General features: G+C 37.2%; 2 protein-coding genes across 6 annotated transcripts in view; one reads left to right on the top strand and one right to left on the bottom strand.

Moving 5' to 3' along the window:
* The window catches only part of LOC111619552 (twisted gastrulation protein homolog 1-A-like), a 50,459-nt gene extending 38,676 nt beyond the window's left edge, over positions 1-11,783 (bottom strand). Inside the window, exon 1 of the mRNA XM_023361301.1 lies at positions 11,639-11,783. Within this exon, the coding sequence (XP_023217069.1) occupies positions 11,639-11,723 (85 nt within the window). The 5' untranslated portion in view covers positions 11,724-11,783. The remainder of the gene's footprint in view (positions 1-11,638) is intronic.
* LOC111619547 (FH1/FH2 domain-containing protein 3-like) overlaps positions 1-22,951 on the top strand; it is a 97,943-nt gene that overhangs the window by 33,616 nt on the left and 41,376 nt on the right. For 3 of the 5 annotated variants that reach the window (XM_023361293.1, XM_023361292.1, XM_023361291.1), the window contains exons 2-4: positions 1,571-1,621; positions 1,763-3,079; positions 20,550-20,671. In XM_023361293.1, the coding sequence (XP_023217061.1) occupies positions 1,571-1,621; positions 1,763-3,079; positions 20,550-20,671 (1,490 nt within the window). Of the gene's footprint in view, positions 1-1,570; positions 1,622-1,762; positions 3,080-12,222; positions 12,481-20,549; positions 20,672-22,951 lie in introns of those variants that run through there. The other 2 variants (XM_023361295.1, XM_023361294.1) reach the window with 1 other exon arrangement.

Raw genomic sequence — 22,951 nt, 5'->3', positions numbered from 1 at the left:
TTGGAGAGACCTCAGTCAGATTGTGGAGTCGGCTCAACTGCACGGTCGGTCCGGTCTCAGCACTAACCCGTCTCTGAGAAGATCAACAGAGGAGAACACTCTCTCTTTACGCTCAGCGGGCTTCCCAAGTGCCTGAGACAACCGTGTATCAGTCTCTTGCCCTTCTCTCCTTGACTCTCGTTCGCCCCGCAATTTAAGGGATTTCAGAACGGGAACTTCCGACCAATCACAACCCTTTTTTATGCCCGAACAGCTTACACTCAGGTCTGCCGTCATCCGACGAGAGTGAAGCTTACACAAACGTCCGCCACTTGTTTACGTTCGTTTGTTTACAATATGGTAAATGTACTACCGTCTGACTGCAGGTGGGTCCAATTAACAAAGCCGGCGCTTCCTTTGTTTACCCTTGTTTACAAGTCAATACCTTACAAGTGGTATTACCCGACCGCACGTGGGTCCAATTGACAAGGTCGCGCCTCTTTTGTTCCCACTCTGCTAAAAGGTCACTACTTTACAATCTTATTGCGTTCATTCTACATATTAAAGGAGGGTTCATAACTTTTTGGGTTCTGGATCCTTTATTACACGTAAAATCTTTCACAGAATAATGTTTTAAGAATGAAATGAAATGAAAAAGTTACAGATTCTGCAGTTTGTTGATATTAGTTAAAGGTCTGTGAGGATTAAAACGTAATTTTTTACAAAATTCAAGTTTACGATTCTTCATAAATCTATCGAAGGGCCTCTTAGGGGTCTTCGATTTCCAGATTAAGAACCTTTGGGGTAAATAAAAGTGGTTAGATACCACAAAGAATTGATAGTCTTCAGGAAGCTATCAACAATGGCGATTGAGTAAGATTGAAAGTTAACACCGCAACGCTATATTTCCTCTATTGGTGAATATTCGAACTATTATTTATTCTCAAAATCTCTATCGTCTAGAAAGTATACATACCGAATAGAAGTTGAATACAATAAAAGTTATGGAAAAACTCAAATCCCAGAAAAAAAAAATCCGGCAAGAAGTTGCGTAAATTTTCCGGCAAGAGTTAAAATTGCGTATGGCTCCATTTGTTACGAGATTTTATTAAAACATTGTAAATGCTAATGACGAGTAAAATCTTCGTTAAATCTGTCCCCATTTGAGATACGACGCGTGACCCTCCTCTATCTTCTTAACCCCTCAGTCTTTAACCATCAAAATTTAACAGCAACAAACCTCCTAGCAGGCAAAACTCCCTGCGAAATTTCAGAAAATTTGGACAAAGGGCATAGTAGTTATTAAGCTTCAAAGTTGGTTAACAAAATCGTACTCCACGTACAGAAGAAACACCCAATTTGTTTTTATTTCTCGACGTTTCGAGGTCCCCCCGAGTCCAAAAATGTATAAATGTTAAGATCTTTGACCCCTTCCCCAATATTCACCCTTCCTCATCACCATATTTTTCCTCTGTTATAACAGCCGGGTGTTAAGCCCTATATAATTATTAAACAAGAAATTAAATTATATAAATTTATATATAATTAATTATTGTGTTAGTTCCTTACAAATAAACTATTTTTATCTTAGTATCCTGGAAGTAAAAGTTACAGTTCCAAAAAGAACACTTCTTATAATACAGTAAGTTCATTATTTATTTACATAACTTAGTTTATTTACATGTTAGATGGTTTACGCAATAAATCTGTATCGTAGAAACGTTAAATCGAGTGAAATTCCCCAAATTAACACACACTAATATGTCTATTTTTAATCTTCCAGCCTCTCAAGTACGGAGGAGGGACAAGTCTTGGGTCTTCCGTTTATGGCATCACCTGGAACAAATATTCTAGCAGACCCACTAGCAGATCTACTTCCTATGATTATAAATATCCCACGAACAATTATGGGAGGACCAGTTCTGGGTACTCCACAGAATTATCGAATTATAGAAATTCCAGCTGCAAATCCTACGGTGCTTATTCCAGGTTGAGAGATGATCGCCCTCGCGTTGAATCTACTAGAACCTCTGGTTCTAGAATATCTTCTAGTTCTTCCTCATCTTGGACATCTTACGCCAAGTTGATCGGAAGTCATGCAAGATCAAACGATGCAAGATACGCAAAGCAGTACTCGAGCAATAATCATGAAAGGGGAAGAAGAACGAACGAATCCGAAAAAGGTAAAGAAGAGAAATCGAATCCGAATGAATTTGTTCAAAATAAAAGGGAGAAAAACGAAGATTCTAACGTAATTATGATTTCTCGCGCCACATCACCCACGCAGGAGGATCAGTTGTCCTCTTACCACCGGGAATCCAAGCAACACAAAAGAAAAATGGCGGTAGCTAAGATATCCATTGGCGTTCAGGTAAAGGAAGAAGATTTCTGCAAAGCTCCCGCTGAAAACTTTGAAGAAAAAGTCGAAAATAAAGATTTTCGTAAATCCAAATTGAACATGAAAAATGAAGAACGAGAGGCAAAGAGCAAAGTGGACCGCGCAACCCCCGAATCCACGAAGTTTTCAGCAGAGGAGATAGAGAAAAGAAAAGTTAAGGAAGAAGTTCAATCTTCCAGTAAAGATCTTCAGCCCGATTCGTACGAATCGGATTTCAGCATGGATGAAGTCTTCTGGAATTCCGGATGCGGATCGCTCAGAGATTCCGGATATTCGGAAGCAACAGCAAAAAGCGACAGTCCTCCTATAGGCAAGAAGACTTTCACTTGTGACTACGATGATATTGACGCTTTTCTGCGAGACAGCGATGAAGAAGGCCCCAAGACATTCGAAGAATTCGAAAACAAGTTCTGTAACGAAAAAGTCAGGATGGTTCCTAAAAGGATCGTGGTGTCATCCGCCTTCTTCATCGGGTCATACAGAGATATCGATGATATTCTGGGGCATCTTTATATCAATCCCAACTCTCAGTCCATTGATTACGATAGTGACAGTTGTAATTGGCAGGAGGAACCAGACTGTTCTTCCGAAAGCACTTGTCATCCTCAGCCAGCTGATACGTGGAAAGCAGATTATAGTCTAGTTAAGCTTCGACAGTATCGTCGCAAGAATGATTTAAGCGGGAAGAATCGAAAAACAAAGGTAAGTAAATCTTTCGCACCTTCTTTGATACGGTGGGTTTTAACCTTTTTGAGCTAATGGTACTCATGGCTCATTGCTCAATGGTACTCATGGCATTTTTGAGCTAATGGTTTTTCGTGGCTCAACTCTTTCCGTCCTGTAGGCATTAGAGGGCCTTTTTAACAAGCTCAAGTGAGTTCGTTAGTGGGATGGTAAAGGACGGTACCCGACAAATCCGGTGCTGGGATTTTTCACCCTCCTGGATTCGATCCTGGGATCACCCAAAATAGCAGGCTGCCACCTTAACCGCTCGGAACATCTGGCAGTCTCTTTAGTGTTATTACGCAGATACGGAACGAAAGTCAGTAATGGGCATTGAAATGAGGCCCCTAACAAGTCTCATTTCATTGATCATTACTCAAGGAGTACCCGGAAATGGCTACGTATGTCTATGAGATAATGCGGCCTTTGATAAGATTGGATTGAGTCCCTGTTTATGTGTTAAACACGTAAATAAAAACCCGGTAAACTGCACGTCGATAGCCCCGTTTGTGAGGCGCGAACTCGCGACCGACTACCAATCTTCGTGGTTTTATCCGCTCGTCCAGTGGTGGGGCCTTAATATTTTTAGGTACCCTTACAAAAAGTTCGCAGTATACTGGTGAAGAACCACTGTATTAATGCCTATAATTATTCATTATAAGTGTTATTAATATAGTTGATGACGAATCTAGTTAAGTGTTAAGAAATATTGACGAAAAATTTAGAAGAAATTTGCATGTTTTTGTTTTAAGACTCGTCAAAGTTGCCTCAACAAGTTTAAAATTAGTTTTCGTAAATAACAGAATGCCAATACCCGCTGTTTTATCATTGATTTTGATACACAAACTAATTAATATGCTAGCTTCTAGGTTTATGGGGCCCAATTCCTTCAAATTCCTGAAGGAATCGAGTATCAGCCCTCTCTCCTTTAGTCTTCCTCCATATTTGGAGTTAATTTATGAAATCTAAAACATAGTGGAGATGATCTATATCAGGATATAGAAGGCCCTAAATATAGGGCATAGTGTAATAATCCAGCGAAACGGTTTAAATTATTTACTGTAATTGCATTCTGAGAAAACGGATAACTATAAACGTAATAATTTCTTTACGTAACACCGAGAAGTTTGAATTTTATTATTTATTTTTACAAGAGTAGTGCCTAAAATAATAAAATTTGTTACGTAATATGCTAATTTTTTTGGTTTCTTTCCGTCCTTTCGGGGCCTTTTACCATACTCATAGTGAGTTTGGCCAGGCCCGCAGTGGGGCCAGCGGTGAGAGACGGTGTCTCACATATTCAGGACAACCCGCAAGTGAAAAAATCTTGGTGTTACTCGCCAGGATTCAATCCTGGGTTCCCCAAAGCGATAGGATCAATATCTCAGTCTTCATGACAATTAATATGTGGCACTTAATCTATATAATATGTCCTACTGTACGGGCCCTATTATAGAAGGATCAGTAAGCTTTTTATATTCCTGAGACCCTTTCGGCATTATAGGTTTACACGTTGTAAACGAATTGTTATCGTACAGCTGTATTTACTGTACTTTACCGAAGTACAGCAAATACAGCTGTACTTGTGTAGGGAACATAAGTATATTTTTTATTATGTTTGATATATTTTGAAAGTATTTTAACTTCGAAATTCGTTTTTATTTTCAGTAGTTTAAGTGTTTCTATATTTGAATTTTGTATTTTAAGTGTTTCGTCAATTATATATATATAAAGAATTGCCCATAAAAAAATGTGGGTTCCAACAGGCCCTACGATAGAGGGTGCAGTTAAGGCCCACGAACTTCAGCACCACGTGGCGGGTTTGCCGGGTTTTATTCACCCAATTCGTATAATTCTTCGAGTTTATCTATTTTCATTTGTAATTTCTCGTTTAATTTTTAATATATTAAATTAATTACCGGAGGAAATTAGTTTACAATAAGAAATTATTATAACAAATGGCGACGTAATTAGGAAATTACCGTTGATAACGGAGGTTTTAAAACGTATTTTTATAGTATCTAGGGACGGTAATTATCTCAATTATACTGGGTTTGTGTTGAATGTCGGCATACATAATGCCGACATTCACTAGAAACCGAGTAGAACGGGCATTAAACACAACACGAGTTAACAAGAGTATTACATAAATACACTAGTTTTTCTAGTGTGACCTCATTTATGTAAGTTTAAATATAGAAGCTCTTAAATAACTTTTATTGATTTTTATGGCTTATTCAATTTATGTTCCCTTTTTAAATTCTACTTAATACTTTTTTATAATTTGATTTTTTTCCTACTCTTTCCGTTCCGTGGGCAATAAGAGAACTTATTTTCTAGCCTATCGTGGGTTCGGCCAAGCCTTGAAGTTTTTCGGGGTTTCTTTGCTTTTGTAAAGTCTAAATAGGGTCCAGTTTCCCGTAGAAAGGCCTCCCGGTATGTATCCCCCCTAGGCAGATCGTCCACGTGTTGTCACAAAGAAATAAACCAAGCTAAACACTCCGAAAAATTTTTGGGAATTTTTTTGACCGCCCGGATTCGAACCCGGTTCTCTATCATGGGCGGTCTGTACCGGATATATGCCCACGATGGGTATAGAAAAAAAGGCCCTCTTAAGGCTCGTTGGACGGAGAAAGTAAATGGAAAAGTACCCTAGCCAGAGGCTTGACGAGTTTATCAAGAAATATAATCCTATGATGTTTAAGAGATTATAGGATCCCTGATATTTCATTCATATCGCATTGTAGTGATTTAATTATAATCTCTCATCGTTAGCCTCCCGAGTTACCTCATGCTATCGATATTATTCTCCTGTTTCTTCGCTGGCAACCATAATGGGATTACCATAACGGAATATAACTTTATTTATGAGTGCCAAGAGTTTGCCCATCCGCGCTGTAAAGTGACACAATACAGTAAACTATGGAGGAACCGAATGAGTACGAAATAAATATTCGACAGCTGACCATAATTGAGTGGCCGCGTGGATTAAAACCGCCGAACACTAATCAAGATGGAGTTTTTCGTGTTTTCTTCATGCTGTAACACCTAAATAGGAACCTGTTCGCCGTAGAGTCACTCCCCCTCGGCAGATGGCCCACTTGCCTCCATACAAAACAAAATAAAAACTTAATTATTGAGAGAAATAACGGTTAAATTTCCGTCTAGGAACAGGGATAATTTTGTAGAAATGGGAATTTAACCATCATTTCTTCAGTTGTTGCCAAGATTTTTCTAATTTACGTATTCTAAGTAAACAGCGCGCGCTTTTGTTTATATATACTACTACTTAAAAATACCCTACATCATCATTATGTTCTATATATATAACAAACAAATTTTTCTTTTCTTTCCCGAAACCATTCCGTCGCTATATATGCCAAAATTTGTGTTTTTAAATAGAATCCGAGTGTCAAAGATAATTATTTAATTATAAAATGTGAAATTTCTAACGTTTATTACCGAAAATATTGTTCTAACACAATTCGGTGGGGTAAGGCTACGCGACACGTGGACCGTCCGTCTGCCAAGGAGAGATGCCACCCGAGTGGACATGGCCCCCTATTTGGATGTACGCGTGAAAAAACTCCGCGTGGATAGATGAGGTCCGAACCCGCAACATATAGTTTCCAGTAGGTCGCGGGTTCAGGCCGATTGCCCATAGGATAATGCGCCGTTGCTCTCTCTTATCCCTCTTATTCGCAACATGTGGGCGATCTACCGAGGAGAATGCCTCTTAGAAGGGCCTTCTAAGAGAAACTAGCCTCGAATTAGGTGTGACAGACGCGAAGAAAACCCGGAAAACTTCACGTGGCAACATCTTGACGAGATACGAACCCACGACTAACTACGTGTTCAATGGTTTTATCCATTCAATCGCTGGTGGACCCTATCCTTTTGTAGACGGCCACGTTCGAGATTACATCATTTATAAATGTTAAAAGGCCTTAAATTTTATAAAATTCGGTTTTGCGTAATGATTTTTCACATAAAAAAAATGAAATTTTAGGGCAGTGTTGAGCGGGAGCACGAACCAAATCGTCCTGCAGGTCTTCACCTATGTAAAAGCTCCCTTTTTTTTATTATTTTATTGTGGCAAGTGCTCTAGGATTCGTCGCCAGGAAGTCCCACGATCACACCGACGAAGGCCCTACTCGCCACCACCCTCGGATCCATCCTGACGTCACAGACGAATCTAAAACCGAACCCTGATGTGGTACATGCTAATTATAATTATAACATTATACACCATTGAAACCAAGAGGAAAGTGGCACCCCTAAAAAACAATTAAGGTGGCACCTACCGCTCTGAGAGATTCCGGATCGAATCCTGAAGGGTCGAAATTTTTCGAGGTGCCCCGTCACTGGCTACCCGATCGAATCCTTAATGGGCTCGCTAAAGAAATGCTTTTTGTTTTTTTAGTGCCACAGAGCGAGGAGGGTATCAACAAAACCCCCCAAAAACGTCAGTTAAAAGGCAAATATTTTAAAAATGTAAGTTTGGGTGGGAGATTGAAGTGTCGGAACGAACGAATAAACGGAAGATGGAGAAAAATTTGGCGCCGTTTCAAGACCCGTCTCGAAAGAAAATTGGGTCGCTCGAAAGGGAGTGTTTTGAAAATAAGAAAAAGATGGCAGAAGTTGTGTGTCTGAAATTCTGGGAATATTTGGACGTGCTGAATGGGAATGTGCTCTTAGTTTTTGTTTTTTGTTTGTATTTTTTTTTTTTTTGGTGTGTTTTAGCTGAAAGTTTAGCAGAAAGAAAACTTATTTATAATGTGTCAAAGGGAAGAAGAGAAGATGCAAGTTTATATCACTTCTCTTCGAGGTTCTCTGAAAACCCTTCCCTTCAGGGTTCTCACAGGATGATTCTCTGTTGGCTCTATACGGGGGATGATGCTATTTAGGAGGCCCACCCTTTCCCAAAGCCGTAAAAAAAAAAAAACATGTATTTTGTATAAAAATCTGGATTTTAGAGGTTCTTCGTGTCAGAAGGGGTGCCCGTAAGGAACCCCTTTTATTCGAAATTCTCCCGTGTAAATCTACGAAATTTGTCTGTTTAATTTATTAACAGAGAATACTTCATCCCGATAACAATGCGCGTTAGAAGGTATAGAGTTAGAGGGCCATTTGACCCGGTCCCATAGGTCAAACGGTGCCCAAGTGTCATTTGTTCTACGGAAGCCACTCCCAAGAACGCATATCACTAATGTAATTTAAGTTTTATGTATTCGCCCACCTACCACGTTTGACTCCTATCTACGTCACAGTAGGATAACATACGTAAATAAGTCTGTTTTTAAATTTTAATTCGATTTCGTATCGCGAGATGGAGTGAGTGTTCTCAGATGGAATGAAAAACTAGACACTACTTCAACACCTTTAGGTGATACGCCGCAGTTACAATACTCATCACGCTATTTAAGTGAATTTGTGCCTTTTATTGCACGCCTCCGAGTCTGTTCTGCTGGGGGGTCTCATAGTTTACTTTGTCTAGGGCCTCCGAGATCCATAACACGCCATAGACTATGTGATATGATTAGTAACAATGTCATATGGAAACCTCAGAAAACTAAATTGTGCGCCTCCCAGCAGAATAAAAGGCATACACATTTTTATATGGGGGCAGCAAAACACCAAAATTCACTCGGAGGCCCCTTACCTACGCGGATGTGCCATTCGTACAGGCCCCGTACTCCGTTAATGCCCCGCAAAATCGAAACATTCGGCCCTAGGCAAGTGTCTTTTTATAAATTCAGAACACAAAGAGAACGGTAGAAACAATACTTTCTACTATTAACTGGAGGGCAGTGATGCCACCCGATTAATTAACCATCCACGGGATACGCGAACGACCGGTCGAGAGACTTCGATACGAACGCTGAAACGAAGCCATTTACTGTTAATATGCACGTGCATTCATTACAGAGCTATCATTATGACGTCACCGGGTATATAACTCTTAACATTAACCCACTTTGAATGGTTTATAGTCGTACACGGCCATCATTTTGACATTAGATAAAGTTAATATCGTACAGTTTACGACCATTAATTAATTTAAAATTAAATTTATAAATTGTGACGTCACAATTCAATATACATTTATCACTATTAAAATGCTTTCCGTGTTTATTATTTTTTTTTTACATTTATGTAACGTAAATCAAGCGTGTAGCCATTATATTAACGTTAAAAAAATGCGAGAAACCCAGCACCTTTTTGTCCTGTATGAAATATAATAGCTTCCGTGTAAAGCTAATTTCTTCTAGAATTACTTCACCCCTCTTTACTTTCGATTCTTTTTTATTTTATTTTATTTATTTGCATGACACGAGTGACCTTTAGCATCTGCTATACAAAACAAAACTTGATGATAAACTTATACCCGTTTAAAGCGTTTATTTTTAAGTTAGATCCTTCTTGAATTATTTAAGAGGGGTGAGAATATTGAACTTTAAACCCCTTCCTTCGTCGGTTTGCTCAGCTAACTTAAGCAGTAACACATAAAAGGCCCTTAAAGCGCCGTGGTTCTTAAGCTTCTAACGCTCTTCCACCTCTTCGTCTATACCCGTTTAAAGCGTTTATTTTTAAGGTAGAGCCATTATTTCTCTCTCTCTTTCTCTCTCTCTCTGGGGAATTATAGGGGTGAGATTATCTAACTTTGAGGTTCGAATTCGATATTCACCCTATCCAGAAAGGGATAAAGGATTTAACTTAAAAATAAACGCTTTAAACGGGTATAAGATAACAAACGGATGAGGAGGTGGAAGAGCGTTAGACGCTTAGGGCCTCGTGCTTTAAGGGCCTTTATAAATTACATCCTAAGTAGCTAATGGCTAGTTTGCTCACCTAAACTTAAGCCTCAACTTATGAAAGGCCCTTAAAGTGCGAGGGCCTAGGCTCTTAACGCCTTACCACCTCCTCGTTTCTACTACATCGGTTTTATAGAAGACAGTAAAAGTAGAAATTAGACAAAAGCAGTGATAAATGCAGTCATGTGACTCAAAATTTCGTACTATTTGGAACAGTTCCAAGTTTGTTTCTGGTACAGATTGGCTTTCAACTCCTTCCTAAAATATCGCAAGTTCATCCCGATAATTCTTTTCGTATATTAGCCCACTCGTTAACGTCACGCGGAGAATAATCAGCACCAGCAAACCCGACAGTGCCGTAAATTATCAATATTCGGTTGATAAATGGAGATTCTCGACCCTCCATTATGGTATAAGACACAAGTTGCTGTGTTTTTTTTTTTAACTTAGTGTAATGCCTGTATTCGTCGTAACAACTGAAGTTTCCTGCCTTAAAAAGAATGTATACACGCGACTTAATGTTGACAGTGTCTACAATTATAGAAATGGGGTGCCACAACAGTAACAACTGTTGATAGTTACTTAAATTACAATTGTTTTCGGTAGAAGTCATTCTTTCCGGCCCCACGGGCCCATTATGGGTTCGGATAGATCCACAATGGAGATAGCGGGTGTTGAGAAAAGGGGCTCGACGTATCCGGAATAGTTTTGTTTGTATGTGGGCGATCTGCCGAAGGGGAAGGGGTCCGTCCAGAAGGACTTTCTTTGAGAAATTGGCCTCTATTTAGGTGGTAATTAACACCTAAATAGGAACCAGTTTCCCATAGAAAGTCCCCTGTTGGCAGATCTTCCACGTGTTGCGTTGCCCCATCCACAGAACCAAACCAAAACTTGCAGATTAATTTCAGTAAAGGGTTCTCTCTCTCTTAAAAAATAATATAAGTACGAGGAATTGAGAGGTAAACATCGAGTCTATTTACAATTAAGGCGCTAATTATGTACTATTATGAGAGTATGTATCAATACAATTTAGGTGTTAACATATATACTCAGTTACGGGACAATCAATTGCGTGATGGCGAAAGTACTAATAATGGCTTCTTCAATGTCGCAGGTTCCACTAACTATTACACACTTAATTAAAGGGGCACGCGGATCAAAACTGGCGCAAAAGCTAGCGACAAGGACCAGAAGAGGGAGGGAGCGGAATCCAAAACTGGAGCAAAAGCAGTGGCAACTAGGAAGAGTTTCAAGAGTAGCAAACCTGTGAGGAAAGGGGTGAAAACTGGCGCAAAAACTGAACAACAGAGTCGTAGACACCCTCAAAAATTACACGTTCGTATTAACTAACCAGACTTTGAGCCTTAAAACAGACCGAGAGGAAAAATAATTAGAATGTAACCGTATCCAGAGAACCTCTTAAATTCGATAGGGGGTGGGTCGTATGACGATTTTCTTTACCTTTTCTAGACAAGAAATCGCTTTCGGACTCTAAAAATTGGAGATTTTTCCCTCTCGCGAATGGAAACAAATCAACACGAAAGAGGAATGAGGAAATTGCAAAATAAATTCTGCGTTATTTTGAAACTTTCTCCAAATGGAATTCGTCAATGACGTCATCGGTTGATATTTAGCCCGCGATACAAATCATCCCCCTACTTAAAGTAATAGGAGGAGGAGGAGGAGGAGGCATAAGAAAAATAAAAGAAAACTTGGTTATCACTTTTTTTTTCTTTTTCTTCTTCTCTTCTTCTCTTTCTTCCTGCTGATGAATGTTTATTTGACCTTTGATGCCGAGTTTCTTCCATTTTGTCACGTTTCGTGTGACGTAATAAGTCTGGCAGGAAACGAACACCTGATCGAATGACGTCGCGGAATAGCACGCCAGCACCACCACGCCAAAAAAAAAATTATAAAAAAGAAATACTAAAATAAAATAAAACAAAATTCAAGCATCCCAAAACAGAAATTATTCAATTTATTTAAAAAAAAATAAATATAAATATATATATATATTTTAAACTTACTTATTTTAAATTTCTGAATATATGCCAGACGACTTTTTCGTTTCGAATTTAAAAAGTTCGGGCGAACGAGCGCCACCCTCGTCAGGATTTCAAATTTAAAAAGAAATTAAGAATATAAAAATAAATAAATAAATAAACTTTTAATAATAATAGTAATAATAAAATAATAATTACTATAAACGCGGCGAGTCGAATCGAACGAATAATTTAAAATAATCCGAATAAACTCGATTTTTAACCACTAAATGGCCGATCGGTGACGTCACCGACTGTAGCAGACGACGTACGTAGGGCGCATGCTCCGGTTCGGTGGCTCCAAGGAAGGAGCAACTATAGGCTCAGAAGCCGTTGGAGTACGGACCGAGAGAACATGGCGACCCTGACTTGTAGGGTTCAGTATCTGAATGACATCGATCCATTTTCTGCTAGTACCAACTTCCCGGAACCGACGCGTCCACCCCTCTACACCTTCAACGTTAATATCCCACTCCTCAACCAAATCGCCGGCGTCCATCGTCTGTTGAGGGCTCCCCACAAGGTGAGAAAAGAGCGCCGTCCGCTNAGGGTGTTCACAGATTGCAAACACTGATAATTGTTATACAGTCAACCCCCCCTATAACACTGTTGATAATTCCATTTTATATGAATTCCATGTTGTACGAGTCACTTAGATTTTACAAATATGTGAGCCGTTCACAGCCCGGCACATGTATTTGTAAAATCTAAGTGACTTGTACAACGTGGAATTCATATAAAACAGAATTATCAACAGTGTTATAGGGGGTCAACTGTAATTAAGTTGTTTTGTAAATACAGAGTCTTCCAAAAAAACATGCTACTATTTTAAATTATTGTAATTATTATTATCCGAGAAGTATGTGATGTATAGCAATCAATATAGTAACCATCTGACTTTCATTCCCCATCTGTATTCAAACATCTAATCATCTATTACCTGTAGAAAGTGCCATAAATGAAAATGGCAACTCCTTAATACAGAAAACATTTTGTGTTTTGTGAAAGCAAAACTTATCGTAAAAGGTCTGAATAACTCATTATCATGTAACACGAGAAATATGCAAATGTAGAATTCTGCCTGCCACAGGAGGAGTGACAATGGATATGCCATAGTGAGTGTAAGAAAAATTTGTGTCCAATGTTTTAATGTACATTATGATGTTCTCAGATAATAATTTACACAATTACAATAATTTAGAATGGTAGCATTCTTTTTGGAAGTCCCTGTATAGTAAATGAATTTAAAATCAATATCAAATCTATGAACAAAATAACCATGTTTATTTGTTAAAAATTATTTTTTGATAATTCTAATATTCTTGAAATTAATCCATTCTAAGTAGCTAATATTAAAGTGTTTCAAGGTAATAAATGTGATTTAAAAATTTTAAAATTTGTGTCTAAATAATGCATACAAGATAATGGAAAAATTAAGATATAAAATAAATTAGATTAAACTGATTAAATTAAATTATAATAATGATAAAATTTAATTTAAAAAAGTTTAAATCTTAATTCTTTGTTTAGCAGCTGTCGATGAATCGGATAATGAAATATCTGATTCATTGTCAGCTGTCAATGACATCACACACCCACCAATATCCAACACACTCACCAATAAAAAAACAATTAAGTGAAAAGAAACAAAATGAAACTTTGTGTAAATGTAATGACAACAGTAATAAATGATTATTAGCACAATATTATAGCAAAGGGACGATTTTCTTAAATAACAGCACAAATTAAAACACTTTTAGTACTTCATAGGACCTCCTCTTACCTAGATATGACAATGTGGTCAGATACGGCAGCTTATAGATACTATATACTATCTTGCAATAGATTCGCCCGCAGATATTGCAACTGCTGCCCCAGATCCTTCATATTCATAGATAGCAGAAATTGGCATTTCATCTGGTTCCATAAACATTTGATTGGTGACAGTCTGGAAACCAGGCAGGCTAAGGAGTGTGGCAATGTGACATTCCTTAAAAAATTCAAGCTGTACAGCCAAGTATTATCTTGCTGGAAAATGACTGTTTGCAGCCTTGCCATGAAGGCAATACATGTGTCAGAGATGTTCCTTGCATAACTACTAGGGGTAACTGTCATACGAAACGTTCTGCAGATCAGCACACCAGTAGTGGGAATGGTGCACCACTCAACAGTAAAGACAGGATAGCTGAATGCTGAATTTTGCAGTAATTGGATATTTCTATCTGAATGAGTAACTGTTTTTTTTTTAATCGCAATCTGAATTTTTACAGAAAGATTACTTATAGAAGATGTATTAAAAATATTTATAAATCAATTTAAATTCAAATTATTATCTTCATACGATACAATAAGGTATAATGGAACAAGAATAATTTTTTTATTAAAAGAATGTGTGATAAAAGCACAATATAATTAGGAGCTATCTTTATTTTATTATTTTAATATTCAATGTTTTAATTTTAGTGTCTTTAGTGTCCATTGTACATAAGAGTCATTTAATTGATATAATTCACATCAATACTTGAATGTTTTTTTAAATGCATTTGCACAAAATATTTTTACTTACCTACACAAACACAGCATTCTGAATAGAGATAATCAAGACAATGGAAACAATCTCGACTACAGGTAGCATTTTTATTATCGCACTTGCACGATTGCGTCAGCATGCATTTACTAACAATGGAAGCGCAGACGGCTTCGTTACATCCAGGTTTTTCTTCTTGCACATACAATGGAATAAATCCACAAAACAGAAATACTGCTACCCACTTCATGCCTGGAAAATTTATAAAAGAATAAATTATATGTTTCTTACATTCATAAATTATGTTTCTATCTAATTAACATTTAATTTATACAATTATTATTACAATGATCATAAAACTTAAGTATCTTAGTGATAACCTCCAAGAGCTAGTCACGACGTTAAATGTCTTCAATGTCAATAAAATGTGTGTTATTCACTTACAATCTTAATTTAGGGAATAAAAATAGACATAAAATGGCAAATCAGGCAAATAGGAATACAATTAATAACCGCAATGCTACTAGATGCCAAAAAAACTAACGAATGTCAATGACATTGTGAGTCAGTGCATTGTCAAGCAAGAGCAGCCAACTGTTTTATTTCAAGTATTGTGGGAAAACACTTCAAAACTTCCAATTATTAGTTTCTATCAACAGCTAAACAGTGAAAGTGCTGACCAAATACATAAAACTAGTCTTTTATCAATAATTAAATCAGACCGCAAAATTTTACAACAGCAAACTGTATAATAAAAAGTTTTAAAACTACATAAATTTATAATGGTTATTAAATACTTTTAAAATATAAATTACATTTAACAGGAGAATCCACAGAAAATTTTCCAGGTGGAAAGCTTAGAGACAAATAATTACATCAATAGACTTTTATTTAATTATTTAATATTTTAAAGTGTTTTATCCACAAGTATATTATAGAATACACAAAAAGACAAACAGTCCCACGGTCAAGGGTGTAAGGTTACATATCTCGATCACTTTTATGATTATAATTTGTGGAATTTTTTACTCAATCTCCGTTTGATCCCCTCTTCAGACCCCACGATATTAAGTAATATTTAAAAAAAAGGTCATATTAAATGTAATTTTTGTAAATCTATTTTATATCTTATAATTATGTTACTTTACTGCTTAAATTCATTAAATTCAACTGTTTAATGTTTCAATTTTATGCAATATTTATTAGTTATTAAACAGAGTAATTTGCATTCATTATAACTAAAACATTTATAGCATATATTTATCAAAAAGTATGATTAATACAAATTGTCAATTAATAATTAATTTATTTATTATATTTCTTAATATATAAAATAATTTTTTTTTAGTTTGATATACTTTGGATGACTAAGACAAAACTTTTCTCACTTGTTTCTAGCCATTTATAGAGTACAAATGTTTTCGGCCTTCTTCGGGTATACTGTCTAAGAAGGCCGAAAACGTTCGTACTCGTGTATAAACGGCTAGAAACAAGTGAGAAAGGTTTTGTCTCGTCATTTTAAATAGTTCTAGTTCCAAATGCACAAAAGTATACTTTGGATGCCAAATACTTTATATTTACCATACAGATATGAACCAGAAGTCCCATAAGGTTATAACAAAGCTGAAAAATTTGTAGTTTCTTGTACCTTTTCTGTGTTTAGATATGCTCAGATACAAAAATACTTGTTATTATTTTACATAAAGGCTAAACTTTATAGGTTTGCTACATGCGCACAGCTACGAACAGTGATTCTGATTTCCTAACCAGACTTTCGTCTCTTAAAACATTGAAAATATAATCAAATAATAAAAAATAAGTTACTAAAATGTATAAAAGAAATAAAAAATGTAAAATAATAAATTTTCCATTCTTCTAAAGCAACAATTAGACTTTGTGAATGTTTGAACTCCTTCAATCACTCTCACACACTAATAAACAATGGCAGTCCCTTATATTTACCTTTATTAAATTTTTAATGGTATTTTATTTAATGTAAAGTAATTTTATCATGTAATATTTCCTATTTTTAAATTTTCCATAGTTATTTTTATTTTATTTATTAAAAAAATAGGTAAATTTAAGATATAAATTTTAATTTTCAAATAAGAAGTTACCCTATTAAATAAATATATCGCACAAAATTAATCTCGTATGATTAAATAATTTGTATCTTGAATGATTACATAATGATAATCTTTCATATGCTATCTTTGACAGGAAAATATCACACATCAAGATAGCTGATAGGCTGTGCTGATAATTTTCTATCACTCACTCTATCTCTCTCGGCTATTATTAATATTTCATTAAAAAGTAAATATTGTAGCTAATATGTATTTTGTTTTTTATTCCGTTTACATGTTGTTATAATTACAATTCTTTTGTTTTCGTGTGAACATTAACAGCGCAAAAATGTCACAGGCTTCTGCAGAAGAATTATTGTTAGTAACCAAGTTTATATTTAAGTTACTGCATACAAAGTTCATAATATTTGAAAATTATTTTTTTCCTTGCCAATGTGTTATTAATCAACTAGTCCCACACATACACCTGAGGTGCAGCTGGTGTGGTATGCCAGGGCAGCTGGTGCAAACCCTGACACTGTACCAGCTGCACTTAGTTAGATCCTGCTACTAGTGTAGAATACATTAACATAAATATTGTGGTTCAAATGCCAAAAATGATTTCTATCATTTCAGAATTGGTATAGAGTGTATTTATTTAGTTTATTATTATCAATATTACTATGTACAAGCCTGTCAATATAAGCTTACATGTTAGTTGTATTAAAAACCGTTTTTGTAAATGTAAGTAAATTCAATAATAATAATATTAATGAGTACATCTGACATACCGTTAAAATAATTGATGTTTCCATCAAAATATAAGAAGGAAGAATACGACGGATGGTCGCATCACAAAAAAAAAGGAGGAAAGTTATCTCGGGATGTAAGTCACAATCACGGAGACCGTAAGAAATGAAACAGAGAAGCCAAGGAAGGGATGGATGTAGATGACGATATAATGAAAGAAAAAGAGGAAAGATATGGCCACGAATCAAACACAGTAAAGGAAATTCATCAAAAATAGCAATCCCGTGTACAGTGAAACAAGCTACAGAGTTAGAACAGTTTTTGGAAGCAGTCAACTCTGCATATTCATAAAACCACAGTTTGAAAAGTATCTTTGTTTTAGATTAAACGTTTTTGACACATTAAAGGCTCGTCATCAGATCCAACTTAAACAACATTAAGTTTAAGAATATCTTGTATCTTGATTTTTGTTAAATGTAAACTGCTTAGTGTTTTTTATTCTGATGACTAAATAAAAAAATTCAATATTCCATACCATATAAAATACTGTACTACTGGCATGATCAAGTTATTAAAACTTAATATAATCTTTTTAATAAATTGCATGTATACAATAATTTAAATAATCACATTTTAAATTTTATTGCTATAGACCTTCAACCTTTCCCTCATTTTAGACTGATAAAATTACGAATATTTTACACGAACCAGTAATTATATGCAAGTATGAATTATGCTTATTTATGCTTATCTAGAGATCTAAATTATTATGTAAATCTCATCCATAATCAACTGCTCTAGCGTCAGTACAGTAAAATATTTTTCTGTGGACCAATAGTTGAAAAACACTGTTGTAGACCAGTGGTTCTCAACGTTTCTTATGTCGCACACTCCTAAAAATCCACACTCCGATGGACTGTGAACCCTTACAGAGTTCTGTGGACTCATACGGGTCTGCAGACCACCGGTTGAGAAATGTAGCTATAGATCATAGATAAGCATTATTTTTCTATAGTTTATTTTCTTAAATATAAATTTCATACATTAATTATTACTAATTTTTTTATATTTAAAGTTTATAAATCTTATTTTATGAATTACACCAATTTATACAGTATGGTTCTGTTTGTTTGTTTGTTTAATTATGGCAATGCAACACTTGGGCAATCTGCCTAGGGGGATGCATTCCGGGAGGTCTTTTAAAGCCCCTATTTAGGCGTTACAGACATAAAGAAAACCCAGAAAACTCCACGTGGCCAGTCCATCCGAGCAAAGCAAGAACCCGCGACCGAACTCCCAGCGTTCGGGGAACGAAGACCGCTCGGTCACCAGCGGGTCCCCGGTACGATTCCGACAAGCGGCTCGGATAAGATCGGTGCATTAAAATTACTTTCACGACTCCTACACACAAAATGTTTGATTTATTCGGCAATTAGTAAATCGCAAATTTTTATGTATTTTAAATTTATAGGTAAAGAGGGGGTCCTTTCTGCCCCCAAATATACCTGTTTTCAATTATTAAGCCAAATACATCAACAGAATCCATAAGTTTGATGTAATGTATCAAAGTTATGGACTCTGTTTAATGCCCCCATAGATCAAAAGTAAACACCACACGTATACGATCAATATGGGAAGCCAGCATTCATATCATTCCAGGGTGGGGGAGTTTGAAAGATAAACAAGAGAATGAATGGAATTCCGAAATGTATACAAAAATATTACGGTCAAGAATCGATTCTTATCATCCCCAGAAACGAATTAATTAATGAAAATTCGCGATCCCCTTTCACAAATATTTAGGCTAATTAACGCTTTAAGCGATTGTCCCACTAACTTTAAAGCTCTTTGANATAATTCCGTTTTATATGAATTCCATGTTGTACGAGTCACTTAGATTTTACAAATACGTGTGCTGGACTGTGAACGGCTCACGTATTTGTAAAATCTAAGTGACTCGTACAACATGGAATTCATATAAAACGGAATTATCAACAGTGTTATAGGGGGGGTCAACTGTACTTAATAGAATTCGAATTAAAATACTCCTATGTAGAGCCAAACCCCGTCATAACTGGCTTTCCACATCACGGGAAAGTGAGCAATTAGAAAGTACAGTAGTTTAAATATTCACCGATTGGAAAAATATGGCGCCTCCAGTGAGTAAGGAGTAAACTTTGATCGAGAAATGAACCACGCTTCCACGCTGTAAAGATTTTAGTGAAGATCTTATTGCCGTTTCTTCCCAACTCCGTCTGAGTTGGTTTCTTGAGTATCACGACTCGATGTAATGAATCAGGTTCGTTGGAAAGTACACCTCCACATTCAAATTGAATATATGTACAGTTTATTTACAGTTGTAGAAAGTACAAGTTGGAAAACATGCGTAGTGAATTCACGTGCCAGATTGGCGTCTGGGAACTAATAACCTTTGGAGAGACTTCAGTCAGATTGTGGAGTCGGCTCAACTGCACGGTCGGTCCGGTCTCAGCACTAACCCGTCTCTGAGAAGATCAACAGAGGAGAACACTCTCTCTTTACGCTTCTGTTGATCTTTTCTGTTGATCTTCTCTGTTCTCCTTTACGCTCAGCGGGCTTCCCAAGTGCCTGAGACAACCGTGTATCAGTCTCTTGCCCTTCTCTCCTTGACTCTCGTTCGCCCCGCAATTTAAGGGATTTTGGAACGGGAACTTCCGACCAATCACAACCCTTTTTTNTTTATTTATTTATTTATGTGACGAAGAGCGTAGACGTTGGGTTGAACCCATCTCCTGGACGGAGCGGGTCGCGATCGTGATGACCTTGATATTCGGACCTGTTAAGCCCGGGGCACTCCTGGTTTGGCAAGTCTCGAAACGTCTCTGACAAGTCGGCGGATAACGGAATAAGCGGGGTGTATATATATTTATATATATATCGTCTTCTAAAAACCCTACAACCCTAATTTCACTCGTTATAACGCCGTCGTCACCCACTATAAGTTACTCCCGTTTTCGGTCGTACGAATATTTTGGGCCAAGGACACCGGAGTTTTTCGTATTTCACACTCACCTGCGGGGGGGAACGAACGTTATAACGAGGCGAAACTGTATCGAAGGACGTTCGAATCGTAACACCTGTTGATACCACGCGGCTCCCTCTCGTTGATGCGTGGTATATATTGTTGATTTGGAGTTTTTCTTTTTCTTAATAATTATGTCCGTCGAAGGGAGGTTTGACGTTTGCTGATTTTATTTTCTTTTTTTGTAGTTGGACGACTCCTGCCTTCAACTGTACAAGTACAGCGGAACGGAAGGAGACTATGGGAATTACTTGGATTTGGAATCGACCATCGACGAGCAATCCGAAGAATTCGAAGGTTTTCAAGAAAAGTAAGCCGTTTTACGTATATAATATACAAACAAACACACACAGAGACACGAGGAAGGGAAACACAGGAAGGACTTTTACAGTTTCTGGGGCGGCGTTACCGTCACGTGTCTTGCATAGTTAATCGGGTCGAGCCTTATTTCGTCCACCCACAGACTTTTTTTTTTTTTTTCCTCATGTAGGACAGTAGGATGGCTTTTTTCGGGTGATCGCTAGTTTTATCGATAGCCCGGTTCCATTTCGGCGACCTTTTTTTTCCCCCTCGAGGTCGCACGTGACGCGAAAGGTGAGTAACCCCGTCTCGCAAAACACACACATTCTCTCAATAGAGGAGACGATTCTTGACGATGGTCCAGGTTCTATTGTAGTCGTCTCCTTGGCCGCTTTTAATACTGCCCCCGATAAGACGGGAAATCTGCCAGTAGCCAGGGTTAGTAAACTAGACGAGCGTTTGCCACTATGCCACACGCACACAAACCACCGTTGGCGCTGGTGTGGTTCCTCCCCAAACACGTCCAACGCACCCTTTTCTCAGCCTTGAACCAATTGCCGGTTGCGGGGAAAACACTAAATTTAGGAGCCGAAAATATTTATTTTAAAAAGAATAAAAAATAAAATACCCGCATACTTCGACGGGTGTTTAACTTCGTCCGGGATGGGCATTTTCGGAAGGGATGTACTCTCGACAATTACATAATTATTGTCGTTGTACGGTCGGGGACAGTGACGCATCTACTGGTTTCTTGTTCGGAACTGGACGATACATAAAAAGTTTGGTCGTAACAAAGATTTTATTGCGTCACTTTACGATCCTTTCTTCCCGGGTGTTTCGTCCTGTTAATGATTTATTTCCGACACGACCGCATTCGGGATGCCCCCTTTTTTTCCTGTGTTGTCTTGTTTATCCACCCCTCGAACCGATCCGCTCGATTTTATCTTCTCAATACGATAAATCATCCCTACATTCCAGACGGTATCGGATTAACGGAATTACTGTCGTTCTCTCCTTTCTCCTGTTGATTTTTATAAATTCTATAGAAATAATGGATTAAATGCCAGTTTATCTACCCCGGATTCATCCTCAATAGGGTGTTTTTTTTCCTCCTTCCATATTTATCGGTTTAAAATTAAGTTTAGACTGCAGATCCGGTCGCGAAATTCTATATTTAGTGTACGAAACGCATTAACTCGAGTGCCTAACACTTAATTTTAACCGATTTATGGGTTATATTCTATAAAAGACCATCGCTTGAAAGAAGCGGGGAGGAAAATAAGATTTAATAATTCCGTTAAATTCGGAAAAAAATCGATATTTTTAGTCTCGTAGATCGGTCGGAAAGAAGCAGGAACTCAATAAATCCCTCTGACGTCACACGAATGAAACTTTGAATCCCTCTGACGTCACACGGAATGAAACTTTTCTGGCGATCGTAGTTGATTGCGTACGCGAAGGCGAAATATTTATTCAGGAGGATGTCGAACCAGTCTTACCTCCTTCTGTCGACCGGGAGATAGTTATTATCTGGAATCCCTAAAACTTTATGTGAGTTCAATAGGTGATATAATATACGATGATAATGTCCATCTTGTCAAACTCGTGTTCTAACAAATCACCTAAGGGCTTAAATAGATCTAGATATTGAATGGTGGCATTCTCAACCTGTAGCTCTGTAGAGGAACAACAACCGCTTTGATTCGCTTAAATTTCGTCTACAAACCTTCGGGGGGAGTCTTTATTGTTGAATGAATGGTAAACGCCGTTTTTCATCCATTAAATTCTTTCTCGTGACCGCGTTATTTAATTTAAAACACTTTTTTAAAAACTTCAAATCATTGTTTAATCCAGGAATTTTCGTGGTTTGCCTACCGTTAAAGAATTTCACGGCATAAGTCGAACTAACCGCCCATCGGAGAGGCCTTAGCCTCTAAATTTTTTTTTTTTTGTAACTTGACCTTCTCGGTTTGCTTTTTCCTCCTTCCTTTGTCCACTTGAAATTATATAAATCGATTTCTATAGATTTCATAATGAAAATTTTAATTTACGATACCGTCTCGGGCCTCACCAGGCTACACACTCCGCTTCCCCCTCCACATTATCACTCATTAGTCGTAGGGAACTAGGCTTAAATCTAAGGCCCGATTTAGGCTTGTCGATACCCTTAAACTGTGGCATACAAGAGTGGCCCTTCCCTTCGTCTTATTTCTTCACGTGTTGGTTTCCCACGGCAGATTGCGTCGCCGCATCCCTCAAACCGAACTCTCTACCTTATAACAATAGAACA

This window comes from Centruroides sculpturatus, unplaced genomic scaffold, assembly GCF_000671375.1.
Source record: "Centruroides sculpturatus isolate CEXI.00-Female unplaced genomic scaffold, Cexi_2.0 scaffold179, whole genome shotgun sequence".
In the NCBI taxonomy this organism is placed as follows: Eukaryota; Metazoa; Arthropoda; class Arachnida; order Scorpiones; family Buthidae; genus Centruroides; species Centruroides sculpturatus.
This window is presented reverse-complemented; position numbering and strand designations above follow the sequence as displayed.